The sequence below is a fragment of the Taudactylus pleione genome, unplaced genomic scaffold (assembly GCF_031769625.1).
Source record: "Taudactylus pleione unplaced genomic scaffold, aTauple2 ptg000100l, whole genome shotgun sequence".
Taxonomy (NCBI): Eukaryota; Metazoa; Chordata; class Amphibia; order Anura; family Myobatrachidae; genus Taudactylus; species Taudactylus pleione.
The window spans coordinates 646602-665905 of record NW_028284502.1 but is presented as its reverse complement, the minus strand read 5'-3'; the positions used below and the strand labels follow the sequence as shown (position 1 = coordinate 665905).

At 42.2% G+C, this 19304-nt stretch overlaps 1 protein-coding gene across 1 annotated transcript in view; it reads right to left on the bottom strand.

Moving 5' to 3' along the window:
• Positions 1-455: 455 nt before the first annotated feature.
• IGHMBP2 (immunoglobulin mu DNA binding protein 2) overlaps positions 456-19304 on the bottom strand; it is a 106939-nt gene continuing 88090 nt past the window's right edge. The window contains exons 14-15 of the mRNA XM_088470394.1: positions 18592-18779; positions 456-679 (exon numbers count right to left, since the gene is read on the bottom strand). Coding sequence (XP_088326520.1) covers positions 491-679; positions 18592-18779 — 377 coding nt within the window. The 3' untranslated portion in view covers positions 456-490. The remainder of the gene's footprint in view (positions 680-18591; positions 18780-19304) is intronic.

Below are 19304 nucleotides of genomic sequence, written 5' to 3'. Positions count from 1 at the left end.
GCTTGACGTCCACGTTTTAGGGATATCCATGCTTGAGCACAGGTGACCTAATTAGTACCTCAATCCATTTGATTTAACCATCTGGACTCAAGCTTGGATATCCCTAAAACGTGGACTGTAATGGCGGACTTTGGGAACCTCTGTTGTTACCTATTACATAACCCCTATAGTCTTCTAATTTAAAAAAAAAAAAAAAAAAAGACTTATGGTCCCAGAAACATATTTTGGTCATTTCGGTAAGGACAACTGTTCTATCTCATTACGAATTGATACAACGGACTATGAACACACCATACTCTCCGTGTGATGAGATCCACAGTTTGCGCAAGACCATATATTTTTTTTGACAGATAACATGTATATATAAATATGACAAAGTGGGTTCCTGAAAGTCACTTAATGAGCACATAGAATGTATCCCCCTCCCCAAACAGAGCAGATTCCTCAGACATACATGTGAAGTATAAATCTTTTATTGCAAGTCAACAATTTATTTTTCCTTCTTAACTTTTCTCTGTTTTGAAAATTCATTAATCTTCTTATCTAGTTTTCTCTGCAAATGAGCTTTCTTAGTGGGGTCCAGCGAGTGGTCCTTGTGCCCGCTCCCTGGGTAAATCACTCCGTCCCGGCTGATTCTTGCACGTGCGTTTGCTTTGGCTCTTTCACCACAGCCGTGAACCTGGAAGATATTGTAAACATTTAATCTATTCAGAGTATATGTAACAAATATGCATTAAATAATAATTTTATACTGTACAGATTACAATAGGAAACTACCAGTCTTGTTTGCTAAAGACAAACATGTATTTTTATTTAAATAAGCAGATAATGAACAAATTAGAAACATTTTCGAAGGCAAAGAAAAAAAAAAGTGTTAAAACATCAATTAAAAAGGGGTGTGGTATGACCAGTTCACATTCAGAATGTCGGCAGGTTGTGTATGTCTACATGGATGTTAGATCAACAACAAATATGTCGACCTACACTTAGGTCGACATTTTTTAAATGACGACACGTTCAGAATGTCAACACCAGAATTTTGACCTTTTTTGCCTACTTTAGCCTAACCCGAACCTTTAATGCTGGGTACACACTAGACCAGGGGTGGGCAATAAGCGGCCCGCCAGCTGCTGTTGAACTATACATTCCAGAATGCCCTGCAACAGTTTAAACCTGGGCATTTAGAAAAACGGTGGCAGGGAATGCCGGGATATGCACTGCAGGCCGACCAGAAGATGCAACACATTTTTTTTTTAACCAGCAAAATCAAACGTTCTGCTTGCTACAAACAGGATTTAAAATGTCAGCAGCTTTATGGTGGAATAATGCACTTCCTAACACTGACGTATGTGCTGGAGGATCCAGCTGACCAAATTAACAGCGTGCCATTCCGTGCTGGCTCACTCACATCAGAACTTACAAGACAAACAAAGGGAGACTCTGCACAGGATAAAGAATATAGTACATGGATATAGAAACCAACATATAAATTAGTATAAGAGGGGAAACCCTATCTCATGACCTGGTTGGTGGTGCTCCCCTGGAGTAATCCCTAGATAAATGCATACCTGCTGACCTTCTGGCTGCTCCTTCCGGGTGGGAGCAGCCAGATCGGCAGGAGGAAGGGGGTGGGCGGGTCAGGGGGGAGTAGCCGGGCGGGTGACAGCACTTGTGGGCATGGCGGGGCCATGCGATGGCGTCAGTTTGGCCCCACCCCCGCTACACAATGCTGATAAAAAAAGCATTGTGAAGCAGGGGGCGGGGCCAAAATGCCACAAATCGCGTCTCCACCCCCCCCGCTGCGGGGGTTGCAGGGGTTATTGTGGGGGGGATAGGAGGGGTGGGTGGCAGCCGGGAGGATTGCCAGCCTTCCCGGGAGGTCGGGAGCGGCACCCGATTTTCGGGAGGGTAGGCAAGTATGGATACATGAACCTAATATTACCCTGTATAGCAGGATAACAGAAAAAACTCCTTTGTGGGGGCACTCTTATCAAGTACAAAGAAAATAATTATAAAACATAACTTTTATTATGTATTCACCTAAAAAGCAAGAAAGAATAATCTTTCACACATACAACTCAGACAATACATACACTGCGGTATTGGTGACATTTTTTTTTTTTACCACAGAAAAGAATATTATTTACTAAGAATAATAGTTCAGTTTTGAATGTAATATTTAGTATCCTATTACATTCCTTTCCTTTATTGATAATTAGTGGGAAAGAAAAGTCGAAATGTTAGATATGCTTGTCACAACAATCTATCACTATTTTGTAGCAAATAGGCTGTCTATGTATATTTGTTGCAAGCTATATCTTAAACGGGTGTCGGGAAAAATTGTCAGTTAAGTGACTAATTACGTATAACACATAGACACAATGTAGTAAAAGATCCACGAGGGTGAAGGCTTGTACACACTGCCCTTAATATTATGCTCTCGTCACATGTTCTTAGAACCCAATAACCACACAAAGGGGAATATTTACCATTTATACGGAATTGGTCAAAATAATTATAATTTCTTACAGCGACAATAAGAAATAATGTGTCGCCTAAATTTACCGATAATCACATGCAGGAACAGGGGCTCCCCCTGTGATGTGTAAACAAGTAGAGCGATAGTAAAGTGACCAAATAACATAGGCCCTGATTCAGAGCCGGACACTCTGACAGAGCGCTCGCTCAGAATCAGGGCCGGCTATCTTGTTTTTTTAGAGCGGCCTCCTGGCCGCTCGCATAGCTGTGGGTGACCACCCCACAGCTATAGCGAGCAGCCAGGAAGATGGTCAAGACCATCGCGACCATCGGGCTTGCGCCAAGACCCTTGTGGTAGGGTCTCGTTGCCGCAAGCCCCAGAGAGATTTTGGCTCTCACAGAGCCGAAATCTCTCCCACTGACATCACTCGTGATGTCAGTGGGGCCGCCCCCAAACGGAGGCGTTCACATGGGAACGGCTCCGTTTGGGCAGCCACTCCACTGGCCCGCCCACCAAAGAGGGTGTGCTGTCACTCAACATCGACAGCACACCCCCTTTGGTATGAGACCCGGAGCGACGGTATGCCCGTCGCTAGCCGGGACTCGCGCATGCGCACTGGGCCACCATCGACCCGCTTGCAAGCGCTCAGAGCGCGCGAGCGGGTCTGAATCAGGCCCATAGTGCGATGTATAGCCCAAACACTACAATGCCTAATGCCATCTTGGCAAACTTCACAATTTAGCAGCCCCCATAGGGGCTGCTTTTGTTTGCAAACAAAAATGGAGGGTATGGAAGATATTTTCTGCGGTCCCCCAATCTTACATCCTGGGGATACTTTGTGTTTTGCAGAGATTTTCCACAATATCCCCTTGGTAAATGTTCCCCTAACTCTGGTAGTCCAACAAATAATGGCAGATAATAGACCTTATACACACACAGTTCCCAACCAATGTTCACATTGCCTCAGTGTTGACTGCAGTGTTCAAACGTCGCTGCTGGGTGCAGTATAATGATGTTTTCTGGAACCGCAGGGAAACTTTGAGAACATGTTTCACAGCTTGTTAAAAACCAGGACAAAGAACAAGGTTTTGTCTATGCTTTTAGCTGGTGCTTTTCAACACCCTTGTGTACTAACCAGTGTATCTATATCTAGCTTGCTGTGTTGTACTTCAATGACTATTGTTCTTAGAAGTCTGCAATGCTCTGGGCACATGGATGATATATTATTTTGTGTCCTGACAAAATAAATTGACCGGTTTAAGTGCAATTTTTTATTTTGGATAACATACTGTAAGAAATAGTGCATTATAATATTTTCTCCTTTATTTATAGAACTGGACAGACTGACACTTCCTCCTATGTAACCTACAACTCCTGGCTACAAGCCAGGACAGGGTCCTTGGGGACGAGAGAGCTCTGCTACTATTTATTACAGTACTTCCTGGGGGACAAGTGCTATTAGTTACTCACATGCTGCTATTTTATAGTCCTCTACATTTGTTAATCAGCTGGCTCCTTTCTGTCTAACATGAGCTGCCTAAAACGACTGACATAAATTTTAAAGTGTTTAGGAGCATTGGCTCTTCTGGTTGTAAGTACATCCTTTATCACTTCAAGCTTACAATTAATGCTAATTCATTATTTACATTTGTGTAGCTCGTCTTACCTTGTATTGCGGACGTTCGTATGGCTACTTTATTATTGGTTGCTTTTGTTTTATGCTTACAATTTTAGCTACTTAAGTAATTTACACACTAAAAACCAAACCAAACAGCACAGCAGCGCTCAAGATTTAGAGCAATACGCTGCACTATTAAGTAGAAAATTGCTCCAAATACTTTGTTTTGGGGCAACTTTGTGTATTTTGCATTTTTGTTTTTTAAAAACAATGAAGCACAATATTGGGATGATTTAAAAAGACAGACTGGGGAGGATAAGCGTAGTTTACAGAGCACCAACAGGACTGTCTGGAGTACGGCCAATTTATACCATTGGCAGCTCCAAAGCTCTATTTCTATGAAAATACCTATGTACTGTATGTTGTATCGTAAACCTACATGCCACTGCAATACTCTTGGCGTACCTGCATGACAAGTATAAAAAGATGTTGCACTGCTCCTTGCTTGTTTTGTTGCTGTGACTCTGTGGGGTAAATTTAGAAGTGATGTTGCCCATAGCAACCAATCAGATTCTATCCATTATCTTCTAGAAGGTGCTAGTTAAATGTTAAGTAGAATCTGATTGGTTGTTATGGGCAACATCAATTCTAAAACGCACTTCTAAAAATTCTCACTTTAGTAAATTTACCCGTGTGTGTTGAACCAACAATTATGAGAATATACCCCATGTAAATAAAATGATGGCCTTACTTTAAACTAATATCACAAAGTGATGTAACTAGTTACTAGTGCATGGATAGGTTGCATTCTCACGAACATTAGTTTAGCAAACAAAATGGCTGCCTCTACTGCACGTAGATTAAAGAGGCAATACAAAAAGTTAACATCATGTAATATACTGATGTTATCAGAAATATCAGGGACAATGAAGGTATAGTAGCACCACATTACCTCATCGGTCCCAGGGCAGCTCTACACCATTAATATTAATTATAGATCATGCTGCAGATTGGTCTATATGGCCTAACTCAATATTTGCAATAGGTGGAAATGACGTCCATCTCCAATGACCCAGGCGTTCAGCTCACACATTTTTTATTTATTTTTAAAATTCTTATCATCTTTGTTATGTATTTACAACCTATTTCTAAATGAGAAAATTGAAATTTAATGTTACGGGCAATTCTTATATATCCTTAAATTAAGTTTTTGTATTTTATTTAAAATGTGATAAAATACAGATGTCTCCTCATACATCTAGCCTCCTTGCGCGTTAAACAGCCCTTCTAGTCGCGCCATGCCGTGGCGTGACTCGGCAGCATCTAGCGTCTATTCGTGCAACTTTTTACCTTCAAATGCTTCTTATGTGCCCGGATGCGAACAGCAGCTTCTGCTGATTAAAATGATATGCAGAATACATATACTGTATTCTGTGAGCAAATGCGGGTGTATCTGCATGCGAAATGCTACGTTACAGTGTCAGCGGTGGTAAAACTAACGTAGCGCTTTGCATGCAGATACACCCGCAGGCGCACACAGAACATAGGCATGCCGCATATCATTTTAATCAGCAGAAGCTGCTTGTGCTAACTGTTTGCATTGCAGTGCAAATCAGATGCATTTGAAGGTAAAACGTTGCACGAAAGACTCTGCGCTACAGAGTCACATGGAGCTCCTGCGTTATGTGTTGCGCGACTTGTAGCGCGCGGAGGATAGATGTATGTGGACACATCTGTATACTTGATGGAAGAAAAAAAAAAAAGAAAGTTGTCAGGCAGCTTAAGTACTTCCTTCCTCTCTTTATATTTTTACTTCACATCAAGGCAAGTACAAGCCAAGGTGTGATGTTTGTCAGTTTGCTGAGTGGATATATGGATCGCTGTGCGTTGTTTGTCAGTATGCGGAGCTGATATATGGATCGCTGTGTGATGCAGACGTGTCTGGAATAGGATAAGACAGGAACACTGATTTCTCATCATGGCAATAATAAAATGACTGTACGGGCAGGATATTGCAGGATTACTATCTGTATATAAATCTAGAAATGTGGTTACCATGGATGTAAATTCCAAGTTAAATAGACATTTCTTTTATTAGGGAAATGCACTGGAGAAAATGAATTTACACCTCTGTTCCGTGCACAGAACACAATAGATATGATTAGTAACAGTGATTTGCAGAGAACGGTAAACTTACAATGGTAAAATTCACATTCTGCAGCACTGGCTTAATCTAGTAATGTTCTCAATGTGCGATAGTGTTGTGCAGTAGGAGATTCAGACTATCTTGGACACTGCGTGATACACTAGCAATCGACTGTACTTATTCTTATAATGTGTTCTATGCCAAACTCATAATTCTCCCATAATACATTCAGCGCCTGGAACGCACACAAGCAGCCAGAAGCCAACACTGCAGTCTAATCTAATAGATAACACACTGATTGAACCTCTACTAAAACCACACACTGACAGACAAGCACAATTAAGGGAAAGGTATGCTCATGTCTGCAGTAGTCCTCAAATGACTGATCTATTGATCACTAGGAAGACTACATTGTCAGTACTTAAAGGTGCAAAACCGTGAAAAACATTGAGCATTGTTTTATTTTTTCTTTAACATAAATCACTCTGCTTTATTGTAAGAAGATACATGATACTGTGTAAGCGACTATTAATGATTTACAGATTGTGAAGTGTCATGGTCTTGCCGTGGTAACCACAGTCACATCACATGATAAAGTGTGCACACAAAGGCTGTGGAACACCCCATTTTGAGTGCTGAAATGAAAAGGCAATTCAGCTGAGAAACTATGCTTTGCAGTGGCAGCCCTGACTGTCTCCTCGCAGAAAGATTTTGCTAAGTATAAGTATATTGCTAGCCAGAGAAAGCCCATCTTGTTTGGATGGCTGCAATAATAATAAGAAATAAAAATTATGTGGGTTTGCAGACTTGCTTATGAAGTCATTAGTTAGTAACAACAGTGTAATTCTCATTGCGTTCAACAGATCACTATTTTGAAAACGTTATTCCTGCGTTCACCTAACAGTGAATGCAGACAATATAATTAGATAGATCTACAAGCAATTGTGAGTTCTTACCCTTACTAGACTTGTTGTCTCAGGGGTGTATAATAAGGCACTATCCACTTTATCTTTTACACCAGTGGTTCCCAAACTGAGTGCCGTGGAACCATGGAGGTACCACTGGGCACTTGCAGGAGTGCCACGGATTGGTGGTCCAGAACCAAACCAAATCCAGATCCAAATAAAATGATGTATGTAATAGACAAAACCAGTTATGGTGGCTGGCAGTTCTAAAATACATGCACAAACAGGAGCACAACTCTGTCCACTGCCCCATAACTGAACCGGAGGATGACAGATGAGCACAATTTACTTAAATTAAGAATGTTTCTGATTTTCTCGCTAAGAGATGTTTGGTCTCGGGGTACTGTGAAAAAACAATGCTGATATTTTAGGGCACTGTGATTCTAGATGGTTTGAGAACCACTGGCTTCAGGCTCATACACTCTAGACCAGGACTAAAATCTAGGACCCAGGATGAAAGTGTAGGAACCAGACCACCGTCCCCCCAAAAAATATTACAGGAGTGAGGAGCACAGCTCTGTGTGTCATGCAACTGTTATACACACTATACTAGTTCACAAAATGGTCACAGTTGAATGGATACAGTAAAATGGAGGCCCCCTCACTGCTCTACACAGCTCCCCTGCTCAACCCCCCAGTAATAACAAACCACATTTCACATAAAATAATGGTGCCAGAAAGTACAACAAAACCCCCCTCCCCTCGTGGTCTCACCACTATCCCTCTGAAGCTGCTCCGCAATCCCTGGCCACGCATAGACCCTACTACCGGAGAGCTCTATGCAGCCGGAGATAGGAGACAGTAGACAGCCGGGATGTACAGGAGGATCAGCGTAGACTGGGACAGACAGTAGGGATTAGAGCAGACCAGGATGGAGAGGAGTTGTCAGCACAGGCCGGACGGACAGAGGCACAGCAGTCACCACAGGCGACACTCAGCACATGCACTCCTGTGCATGATATGAACACAACAATACTATAGGCATGAATCTCCTCCCTCACTGCAAAATCTAGTAGCCAGGCAGCAAAATCTGGTAGCCATGGCGACCTTGCCCCTGGGATTTGTCGAGTCCTGCACTAGACGATGTGCTGTATGAAAAATATTGGTGAAAGATTTCCCTTGAACTTTCTGTAATGCAGATCAAATGATATTAGGTGTACACACTGACAGAAATCTTTTAAGATATCCTTCAAATGGTACCCGCCAGAGGTATTCCCTCTCCCCCTTGATATTCACATTAGCTATAGAACCTCTAGCTGAAAAAATGTAGATCCTGTAATTCCCTTGAGGGTCTCTATTGGCTGTTTTAAGCATAAAATCTGTTTATTTGCTAACAATGTTTTATTATTTGTCACAAAACCCAACACTTCTGCTCTCCATGACATTCTTAATGAAAATTCAGCAATTTCTTACTACAAATTAAATACTACTAAAACGGAAGCCTTAGCGTATGGTATAGAGGATTCCTTACACACTCTCCAGAACCAATATCATTACACCTGACAGACTTCCCAAATTCCAGCACAACTACAGGACATCATACCTTGTAACTACCAATCATTACTCCTACAATTCTCTACTCACTACAAACTGGGCCAACTATGAGATTTCTTGGTTAGGATGTATGGCTTCTGTTAAAATGATGTCACTCCCGAAATTTTTTTAATCTTTTCAGAGCTATACCTCATTTAATTCCTGGTAGTCTCTTAACTAACTTCTACGCTGTTATCTCTGCTTTTCTCTGGAAGGGCAAGAGACCCAGGGGTAAATTTACTAAAGTGAGAGTTTTTAGAAGTGAGTTTTAAAAGTGATGTTGCCCATAGCAACCGATCAGATTCTACTTAACATTTAACTAGCACCTTCTAGAAGATAATAGCTAGAATCTGATTGGTTGCTATGGGCAACATCACTTTTAAAACCCACTTCTAAAAACTCTCACTTCAGTAAATTTACAACCCCCACCCCCCCCCCCCCAGAGTGTCCAGGACTCACTTATTTAGATCTAACCCTAAGGGTGGTCTGGCTGCTCCTAATCTTGAATTTTATCAACATGCGTGCCTTTTAGATCAACTAAGACATTGGCTTTCCCCCTCACTTATTAAACCCTGGGTTGATATTGAGCGCTCCAACAGTACGCCTTTCACCTTACCAGATTTTTCATGGACGGAATCCCAAAGTAGATCCCCTCAATCCCTTAGACTGAAGAGTATATCAGATTCTTTAGTGGTTTGGGAAAAGTTGATTAAGGTTTATGGCGAGGTCTCTCCCTATTTCCAACACTTCAAAGTGGCGGTTTCAAACTTAATTCCCGATTTATCTCAAACTACTTGGTTAGAACGGCGTAGTATACTGACAGTCCAAGATTTGTATGATCACCAGCTTCTTAAGACGTTTCTCCAGCTTCGGGAGAAATATTCATTGCCTTCTAAGGACTTTTACAAATATCTACAAATTAGACACTGGCTATCGTCTAAATCTGCGAATTGTCAACCCCTTCCTCCCCCTCCACAGTGGTGTCACAAGGGGGGTGCTGGCCACACCCGGGTGTCACACGCCGAGGGGTGACGCCAAGGTGCAGACTCCCCCTCAGTGACAGGAGCCGGGTGCTGCACTATATAATTAAGTGCAGCACTCGGCTCCTGACACTGTGAGGGAGCCGGCCGGCACTGCACACAGGGTAGTCCGCACCTCCAGCACCCTCCTTGCCCCCCAGTAATAACGCGACCACGGGGTTCGTCCACCCCGCTTCCCATGTGGTCACGCCCTTGTCCGCGAGGGCCCCCTACCCCCATTTCGGTGGCGCGCAAACTGCGTCCCTCCCGCCCCAGTTGACACCGTGGGGACGGATGCCACTGCCCTTCCGCCCTACATAACTTTCAAACTCTCCTCCCTAAATCACAAAAGCGGTATCTCTATGTGGTATAAAACCTTACTTTCCTCATTGGAAGATAAAAAGTTAGAAATTCAAACCAAATGGGAGTCACAACTTCAAATCTCCCTTACAGATGAGGATTGGATGGTTTACAAATATTTTTAAAATGTCCAAATGTATAAATCATTCTGAAATGCTGTTTAAACTCATACATGGTTTATAGTATACACACTGAATGATAATCGTTGAACAATATCGTTATCGTCCATAAAAATAGTCTAGTGTGTATGCAGCTTTACACATTACTTCGGCCAACATCTGCTTGCATTACTGTCAGGTACTTGGCTGTTAACATGTAAAATTATTACAAATCTCCTTTATCAAAATTTTCCAGCACTGCAACACCCTGCTCTATAATGATTTAAAGTCATGACGATTTTCAATTTAAGACAATCTTGGACCTTGTTTATATTAACTCACCAGAGCGCTTGTCCAATGAGTTGGAGAATGTACTGTGTTCACTTCCTGATCACCCGACTGCTAAACCTAGCACAAGGTCAGGGGCGATGATTATTAAAATATTGCCCCCCCCCGCAAGTCAGCCATAGCTAGATACTGTGCTTATTTAGCCATAACAAATGTACCAATTACATGGATATATCACAACACAGCTCAAGCTGAATAAAACATAAATAAGGGATGCTTTGTTTAAAAAAACCCCGAAAAGCCAACTTTCGATCACATTTAATGAAACGGTAGCCTCCATCTAGTCTCAAGACAAATTATTTTGGCCGCCTGGTAAATTAGACAAGATCGAGAGCCACACTTACAATTTATACCAATCACACATTATATAAAGCAGTATTCCAGCACATTGAATCCAGAAGCACACCCACATTCTAAGAGAAATGACTCCTATACATTGTATTACAACACTACCCCCATTTCATATTCCAGCACAATGACACTGGAGTGGATATAGTGGTGACCTGTATAGCCTATTCTCTGTCAGCCAGTGTGCAATACCCAGCCCACTCTCTGGTGGCTAATACAGAAACCATTCCTGTGTGGCTAATATATAGTATGGGACACTTGTCCAGTTCAGGGCTCATTTCCTGGTGCTCAGTGTACAATGCAAACTACTGTAAATATTCTAATAAATGATTTATCAGTTATTAATATAGCGCACACATATTCCACAGCGCTTTACAGAGAATATTTGGTCATTAAGTCCCTGCCCCAGTGGAGCTTACAATCTATATTTCCCAATCACATGCACACACACACACATACACACTAGGGTTAGTTTTGTTAGGAGCCAATTAACCGATCTGTAAATTTTTTGGAGTGTGGGAGGAAACCGGAGGAAACCCACGCAAGCCAGGGAGAATATACAAACTCCACACAGTTTGGGCTGTAGTGGGAATCGAACCCATGACCTCAGTGAGGCATTAATGCTAATCATTATACACCATTTATTTTACAATGTTATTTTTACGTCAATGTCTTACTTCTATTGACCAACTGGTTATATTGGATGTTCTTTATTACAATTATTCCTCATCTTTGTGCCATACACTAATGTTTGTGCATTTATTTGAGAATTCCAAAATAATTTCAGCCACAAAGGGTCTGATTCAGAGTTATGTGCAATTCTGCATCTGGATGCATCTAAGGATGCGTCACGGCCTGACTAACGCAACCTAAAGCAATTACATGCAATTCATGCTGTCTGCATCTCAGTTGCATAACACTTGTGGCTGAATGGGCGTTCATTGGGTAATAACGGGGTGTTCGCACATAGGATTAATGTCCCGTGGGCGAGTAAATGAATTGCAGGCTATTCAGAGGTGAGTGTATGCAGAGATACATCTGATCTCAGTCAGGTCTCCAGGTTGGTGCACATGCAGACAGACAGCAGTGACGAGGGCTGTGGGGAGTGCGGTAGCATAGGTGCGGCCGACTCTGAATACAAGAGGGTGTTCAATAGAATTCCAATCACTGGAAGCAGACAAGATTGTGAATGATTCACGTGCGACTCAAGGTGCGTACACACTAGACTATTCGCTCCATGAGCGATATCGTCTAGTGTGTCCCCGGAATGTGTCAATGTCGTTAACGACATTGAGCACACACACTGAACGATATCCTGAATGATATCGTTCAGGGCAGGACACCCTCCCTCATCCCGAACGTGCAACAACCTGACAATATCGGCAGGTTGGCATGCTGGTACGGGCAATGAGTGACAATGGCCAACGACCTGCGGGAGCGTGCATCGTTGGTCATTGATGCATACACATTGGCCGATATACTGGGCAACCGAACTATATCGTTCGGTTGTTTAAAATATCGGCCAGTGTGTATGCACCATTAGAATCTCACCCACTTCCCTTGCTTATCTGCAATTCTCAGATTGTTTCTCTAAATCTACGTATACACTTCTTGAGTATGTTTTTTATGGGGCCCCCAGTAGCCTACCACTCTACTTCTCTAACTCAGCTACTGCACTGCGTACCCCTGCCACAGGTTAAAGAAAAATATTTTTTTGCACTTACTGTAGCTGTGCATCGGTTTTCATTGAGGTCTATGCTTAAGCTAGTGACACACAGATGCTTAGAGTGTCTAACAGTGTTCGAATCTGGTGCATACTTGACCTATTTACCTGCAGATAGAGATCTATAAATGATTCAGGCAGAATGGCCTCCAGCAGGGACTCCCTGATGTATATTAATGTACTCGCCTCTCCATACTGGTCTAGAACCCTGTGACCTGGGCGGTTTTGCAATTTGTATACTGGAGCGCTTACAGACCCTCTCCATACTTCAGGGGCAGGAGAATAGATACACATACTGTACACCTAAATCTTATACTTCATGCTAAATAAATATTTAAAGAAACAAAGTAAGTGACTGGTAAGAGGTTCTTTTTAAATCAATTAATAAAATCTCTGAAAAACATCTACTTGCTGCGCTGCTCCAAAATATAGTTTAACCGAGAGAAGTTGGATAACTTGTGTAACCCTTCCTGTTTCACTGGTGGCTCCCACTGGGACATAATGAATGACAGAAGTAATCTGCCTGGCTGAGCCCTGAAAGACAACAGCATCTGTGTCTGTAACAACCTTCCAGGATGCTTGCTGTATATAGGCATATCATCTCCCCCCCTCATGGTCACTTCATCTAAGATTTATTCTATTCTGATCTAACTCCTCAGACTCATACGTATAAATATGTGAATGTTATAATACAATTTATTTGAATGGTTTAGTGGTTACCTTTAATTCAGAGTTGCTCAACTTTTTCTTTTATTTAATCAGGAACCACTGTTCTGGGATCCCAAAGAAGGTAGTTCCCAATACTGTGTAACACATCTGACATTCAGAAGAGTCTAAAAGGTATATTCACTGAAGTGCAGGTTTTTAGAAGTGGAGATGTTGCCCATAGCAACCAATCAGATTCTAGTTAACTTTAATCTAGCACTTTCTAGAATGTAATAGCTATAATCTGATTGGTTGCTATGGGCAACATCTCCACTTCTAAAAACAGCACTTTAGTAAATATGACCCTAATCTACTTGTAAAGATTTACTTAGGCAGCAATAAGCACCAAGTAGCACAGCAGAATACGTATATAGGGAACCCTTCAGGATATTGAACACGAGTAATTTGAGGGAATGAGAACGGCATTACTACAAAACATGAAGCACTGGGAAACCCAACAGAGTGCTCTTGGTTTGCATGTTAATGCAATATTAGCTGGTTATTCATTAAACATGGACTAATTAGGGTTCCCATAGGATTGGACTGGCTTCAGCTGCTCTTACCGAGCTTGTAGGCATCTATACCTGTCATGTGACATCTGGTTAGTGGGGCATACGGGGACATGCTTATTAACTCCTTCATGACAGGACAAATTAATATGCTGATCTATTTGCTGACAAACATGCCAGGTAACAAAGTGCGCTAGTGTTTCTCAGTGCTGTCCTCAGATGCCTTTCTCATGCTAGAATCTAAAGGCTACCTCTGCCTGGAACAACCATCAGCTTAGATACAAATTCTAATTCTCTCTCAGACAGGGATAGTTTGAAGTGGAAATAAATACAGAAAAGCGCAGTGCTCTGCCTCTGCATGCCGACACCTCTGGACGGGGTTGATGCAGGAGCAGGGGGTGGGGGGGGAGTGTAAGTCATGTGCCCCCTGTGTGGTACATGTACGGAGCTTGATTAGGGACGGGAATCGAATGATGTTTCATCTGAACCAGTGATGGATTAGTTCCGATTGCTGACCCTGCAATGGTGAGGGTCCAAGATTCTCTCACCATTGCCAGTTTTTTCTTTTCCTGTGTCCTACTGATAAGGGAGCCAGGGCATGCAGCTTGTTGGACAACGGCTGAATTTAATTCTGCAATAAATGTAGGATGCAAGTAAAGCCATAGATTAAGTTGTGGGTACAGTCTAGAATAGAAGAATAACAGGTTCCACTATTATTACCACTAAGGCACAATGCCCCGTGGTATTTTATTAGGTGTTAAATGTAAAATGATCTACCCACTATTTCAACAAATAAGGTGTATGCAAGCCTTTGTATTGCCTATCTTTATGATATAAGTGACAATATCTAGGGGTACGGGGGGCGCGCTATGGCAGCATGGTGGAAGGGGTCTAAGATTTTATATATCTTAGCGTCACCCAATGTCTACACATAATGTAATGCTGCAATAGTAGCTATAAACAATGAAATACCATCAGCTGACCTTTGGTAATCAGGGTGGAAGGATGTAATATGCAGCACAGGTAATCTGTATGTTTGTATGACAGTAATTGTTTTCAGTAAATGTGGAAGTGTATAATGTAAAACATTGTTTCACACTGTTAGACCTGGCCATTGGTTGATCATGCATCCAATGAATGAAGCCGGAACTGGGAAAGGTGGGCAGCCCTACTGTAATTGGAAGGTCAGCAGATCACTAAGGAGTCCCCCAATCCCTGGCCAATCAGGTCTACCACTGCGTTATCTATACAGTGCAAACACTAAGCTAAAATAAAAGGTACAGAAATCACTGCCCAAACAAGCCGACAATCATTTCTTTGTGTCACTGTACCATGTCACTTACATTTTCAGACAATGATGTGTTTCATAACAGTGACCCAAAATACAGATCCAATATCCCTATAGGTTGGGGCCCACCTTTACTTTCTGCACTTTGTCTAAAATAAGATTGGATAAAACCAGTGACAGATACCTGTGAATTTTGGGCACGGTAGCCTAGTGCATGCAGAGAGCAGTGTAAGTGCTGAGTTTTGTTACGCGAGTCTTCATACACACTATAAATGTTTCATGCAGAGCTGCCTCCAGCATAGTCTCCCTACTGTACATTACGGTGTTCAGCTCTCCTTACTGATCTAAGGCTCTGTGATCTGAGCTCAGCTTTGCACTCCCTATACTTGGAGCTGCTGCAGTAAGAACTTCCTTATCGTTATAAGTAAGAGGGGGATAATATAAATATATATATATGTATATATATATATATATATACATACATACATACATACACACACACACATGTATGTTATGATATATAGAAATTCAATGAATACCAATCCATCCTGCATGAACAATATATATCCATTTAAACATTTAAAGAAAAAATGTGACTGCTTCTGGCGTCAGGTTCTTCTAAGCCATTTAACTAGTAACCACTGCCAGCTGGGCTTTTGTCGACACTGTTACGTTCCATGTGACCGTACAGTCCACGTCAGTTCCCTCGCTGTTAATGAGAAAACGTCCTCCTGATGCCCAGGATCCCCGGCAGTGATGTGGCCGTGCGAGCGGCACTCTGGGGGGCATGTAACAAAAGTACAGATGCGTCTTCACACACCTAGCCTCAATACGCCATGCGGCGCGAGACACCTGGTGTGAGTGGGCCGTCAGATCCCATGTGCGACTCCGCATGTGCAGAGCGTCTTTTTCACCCGGAAATGTGTCTTAGTCGCAATCGAATGTGACAACCCGCTTCACGAGACTGCACTGACTTGTATATGTGTATGAATTTGTATACGAAGCACAACTTGGCGTGAGAAAAAGTCAGCTGCTGCATCGTGGCACATCATATACAGATTCAGTCACACACAGATATATTTTTAGGGCAAAAAAGAAACATGGCGCAAGCAAAGTGGCCCTGGACCTGGTTTGTTTGGTGTGATTGCAGCAACAGTGTATGAAGACACATCTGTACTTGGAGGGGAACTCAGTTGCTCCCCTGAGCACTGCCTAGCCACATCACTGCCAGGGGTAATGGGCAATTCCAATGGTGCAGGGTTGTGATCCTTTAGGCACTGGGGAGAAAGGGGGTGAGTAATGCCCTACAGAAGGTTAATCATCCTGGGGGGTGTTATTATACACATTTATAGTGAGACAAGGGTGGGTGTAGTACTGCAGAGGGGATGTATGGTCACTGGTGGGTGGGGGTCTGTGCCACTGGAGACCTATCATTACTAGGGGTGGGGGGTGTGGGGGTAGTGCCAATGGGGGGGTGGAAGGTACTGTTGCAATGGAGGCCAATGGACACGGAGGAAGGGGTGACTAGGCATATTCTATTTCAATAAAATATTTAAATACAATTTTAAAATTAAAAAAACAACAATTTGGGAGCAGGTTTTGGGGCAGCAATTAGCCAGTTAAGTGGTTAAGTCGATTACCAAAGTCACTGAAAGCCTAGATTTTGTGAGTAGAAATAGTTTTAATTACAGTGCATCCGGAAAGTATTCACAACGCTTCACTTTTCCACATTTTGTTATGTTACAGCGTTATTCCAAAAAGGAATAAATTTATTTGTGTCCTCAAAATTCTACAACGTGTACAAAGTTTTTTTGATATTTTTGCAAATTTAATAAAAAAAAAAAAAAAAAAAAAAAAAGAAATCACATGTACATAAGTATTCACAGCCTTTGCCATGAAGCGCAAAATTGAGCTCAGGTGCATCCTGTTTCCACTGATCATCCTTGAGATGTTCCTACAGCATAATTGGAGTCCACCTGTGGTAAATTCAGTTGATTGGACATGATTTTGAAAGGCCTACACCTGTCTATATAAGATCCCACACTTGACAGTGCATGTCAGAGCACAAACCAAGCATGAAGTCCAAGGAACTGTCTGTAGACCTCCGAGACAGGATTGTCTCGAGGCACAAATCTGGGGAAGGTTACAGAAAAATATCTGCTGCTTTGAAGGTCCCAATGAGCACAGTGGCCTCCTTCATCTGTAAATGGAAGAAGTTCGGAACCACCAGGACTCTTCCTAGAGTTGGCCGGCCGTCTAAACTGAGCGATCGGGGGAGTAGGGCCCTAGTCAGGGAGGTGACCAAGAACCCGATGGTCACTTTGTCAGAGCTACAGCATTCCTCTGTGGAGAGAGGAGAACCTTCCAGAGGGACAACCATCTCTGCAGCAACCCACCAATTAATATGGTAGAGTGGCCAAACGGAAGTCACTCCTTAGTAAAAAGCACATGGAAGTCCGCCTGGAGTTTGCCAAAATGCACCTGAAGGACTCTCAGACCATGATGAGACAAAGATTGAACTCTTTGGTGTGAATGCCAGGCATTATGTTTGGAGGAAAACAGGCACCGCTCATCACCAGGCTAATACCATCCCTACAGTGAAGCATGATGGTGGCAGCATCATACTGTGGGGATGTTTTTCAATGGCAGGAACTGGGAGACTAGTAAGGATAGAGGGAAAGATGAATGCAGCAATGTACAGAGACATCCTGGATGAAAACCTGCTCCAGAGCGCTCTTGACCTCAGACTGAGGCGACGGTTCATCTTTCAGCAGGACAACGACCCTAAGCACACAGCCAAGATATCAAAGGAGTGGCTTCAGGACAACTCTGTGAATGTCCTTGAGTGGCCCAGCCAGAGCCCAGACTTGAATCCGATTGAACATCTCTGGAGAGATCTGAAAATGGCTGTGCACCAACGCTTTTCATCCAACCTGATGGAGCTTGAGAGGTGCTGCAAACAGGAATGGGTGAAACTGCCCAAAGATAGGTGTGCAAAGCTTGTGGCATCATATTCAAAAAAACGTGAGGCTGTAATTTCTGCCAAAGGTGCATCAACAAAGTATTGATTAAAGGTTGTGAATACTTATGTACATGTGATTTCTTATTTATTTTTTTTATTAAAATTTGCAAAAATCGCAAAAACACTTTTTACACATTGTCATTATGGGGTATTGTGTGTAGAATTTTGAGGACAAAAATGAATTTATTCCATTTTGGAATAAGGCTGTAACATAACAAAATGTGGAAAAAGTGAAGCGCTGTGAATACTTTCCGGATGCACTGTATGTAATAAAGTAGTTCTCCTTTAAGTTCTGGCCCGTTCATGAAACAAAAGGCAGTAATGAGAAACATTGCAACACAGTAAACTATCTGGCACCTGAGGGATAGCAAACTGGTCTAGTAAATGTATTGCAGGCGGCAGGAGGGCTAATCACAACATCATTGATTACCTCTGGAATATGGTGACTGAGGCAGAAGCGTTTATTGCAGTGTATGCAGAAATCTCCCACCGTTACAACACTCGCCTTGCATTTAGCAAAACCACAAGTGTTGTCAGCTTTCACAACAGATGCAATTAGTGCATCAAAGCCGTCCATGTCTAAGCTTTCTGCTTCCGGTTTCAGATCACCATTATTACCTGCAAGTGACATAAGAAAAGTACGGTGCAGTAGTAAATGTTAACTGATTACATAACTAATGATTATTTTCATAACTACTTTACAACATGCATTAAAGCCATTCCATTCCAAGAAATAAGTCATAGGATAGCATTTTCAGCAGTGTTCTACTCTTTTTGGATGTGTCTAATCTAGGGTTGCTATAAGTCCAGGCTTTTCCTGATCGTACCGAAATTGGGGTCCGTGTCCCAATTCCTCTTGTACTGTAATACACTATAGGTGGTATATTTACTAAATTGCATGTTTTTAGAAATGGAGATGTTGCCCATAGCAACCAGATACTACTTAATATTTGGAACTGAAGATTTTAAGGAAAAAAGAATAGGCGCTTCACAGAGATAGACAAAAGCTGCCTTTTAACCAACACCTAAAGAACTATCCCAAAAAAGATCAAGGAGGTATCTATGAAAAAATATGGTGGTGTGGAAGATGGCGCTGATGTTTTAACAGAAAAAACACAAGTACAGATATATACTTATCGGAGA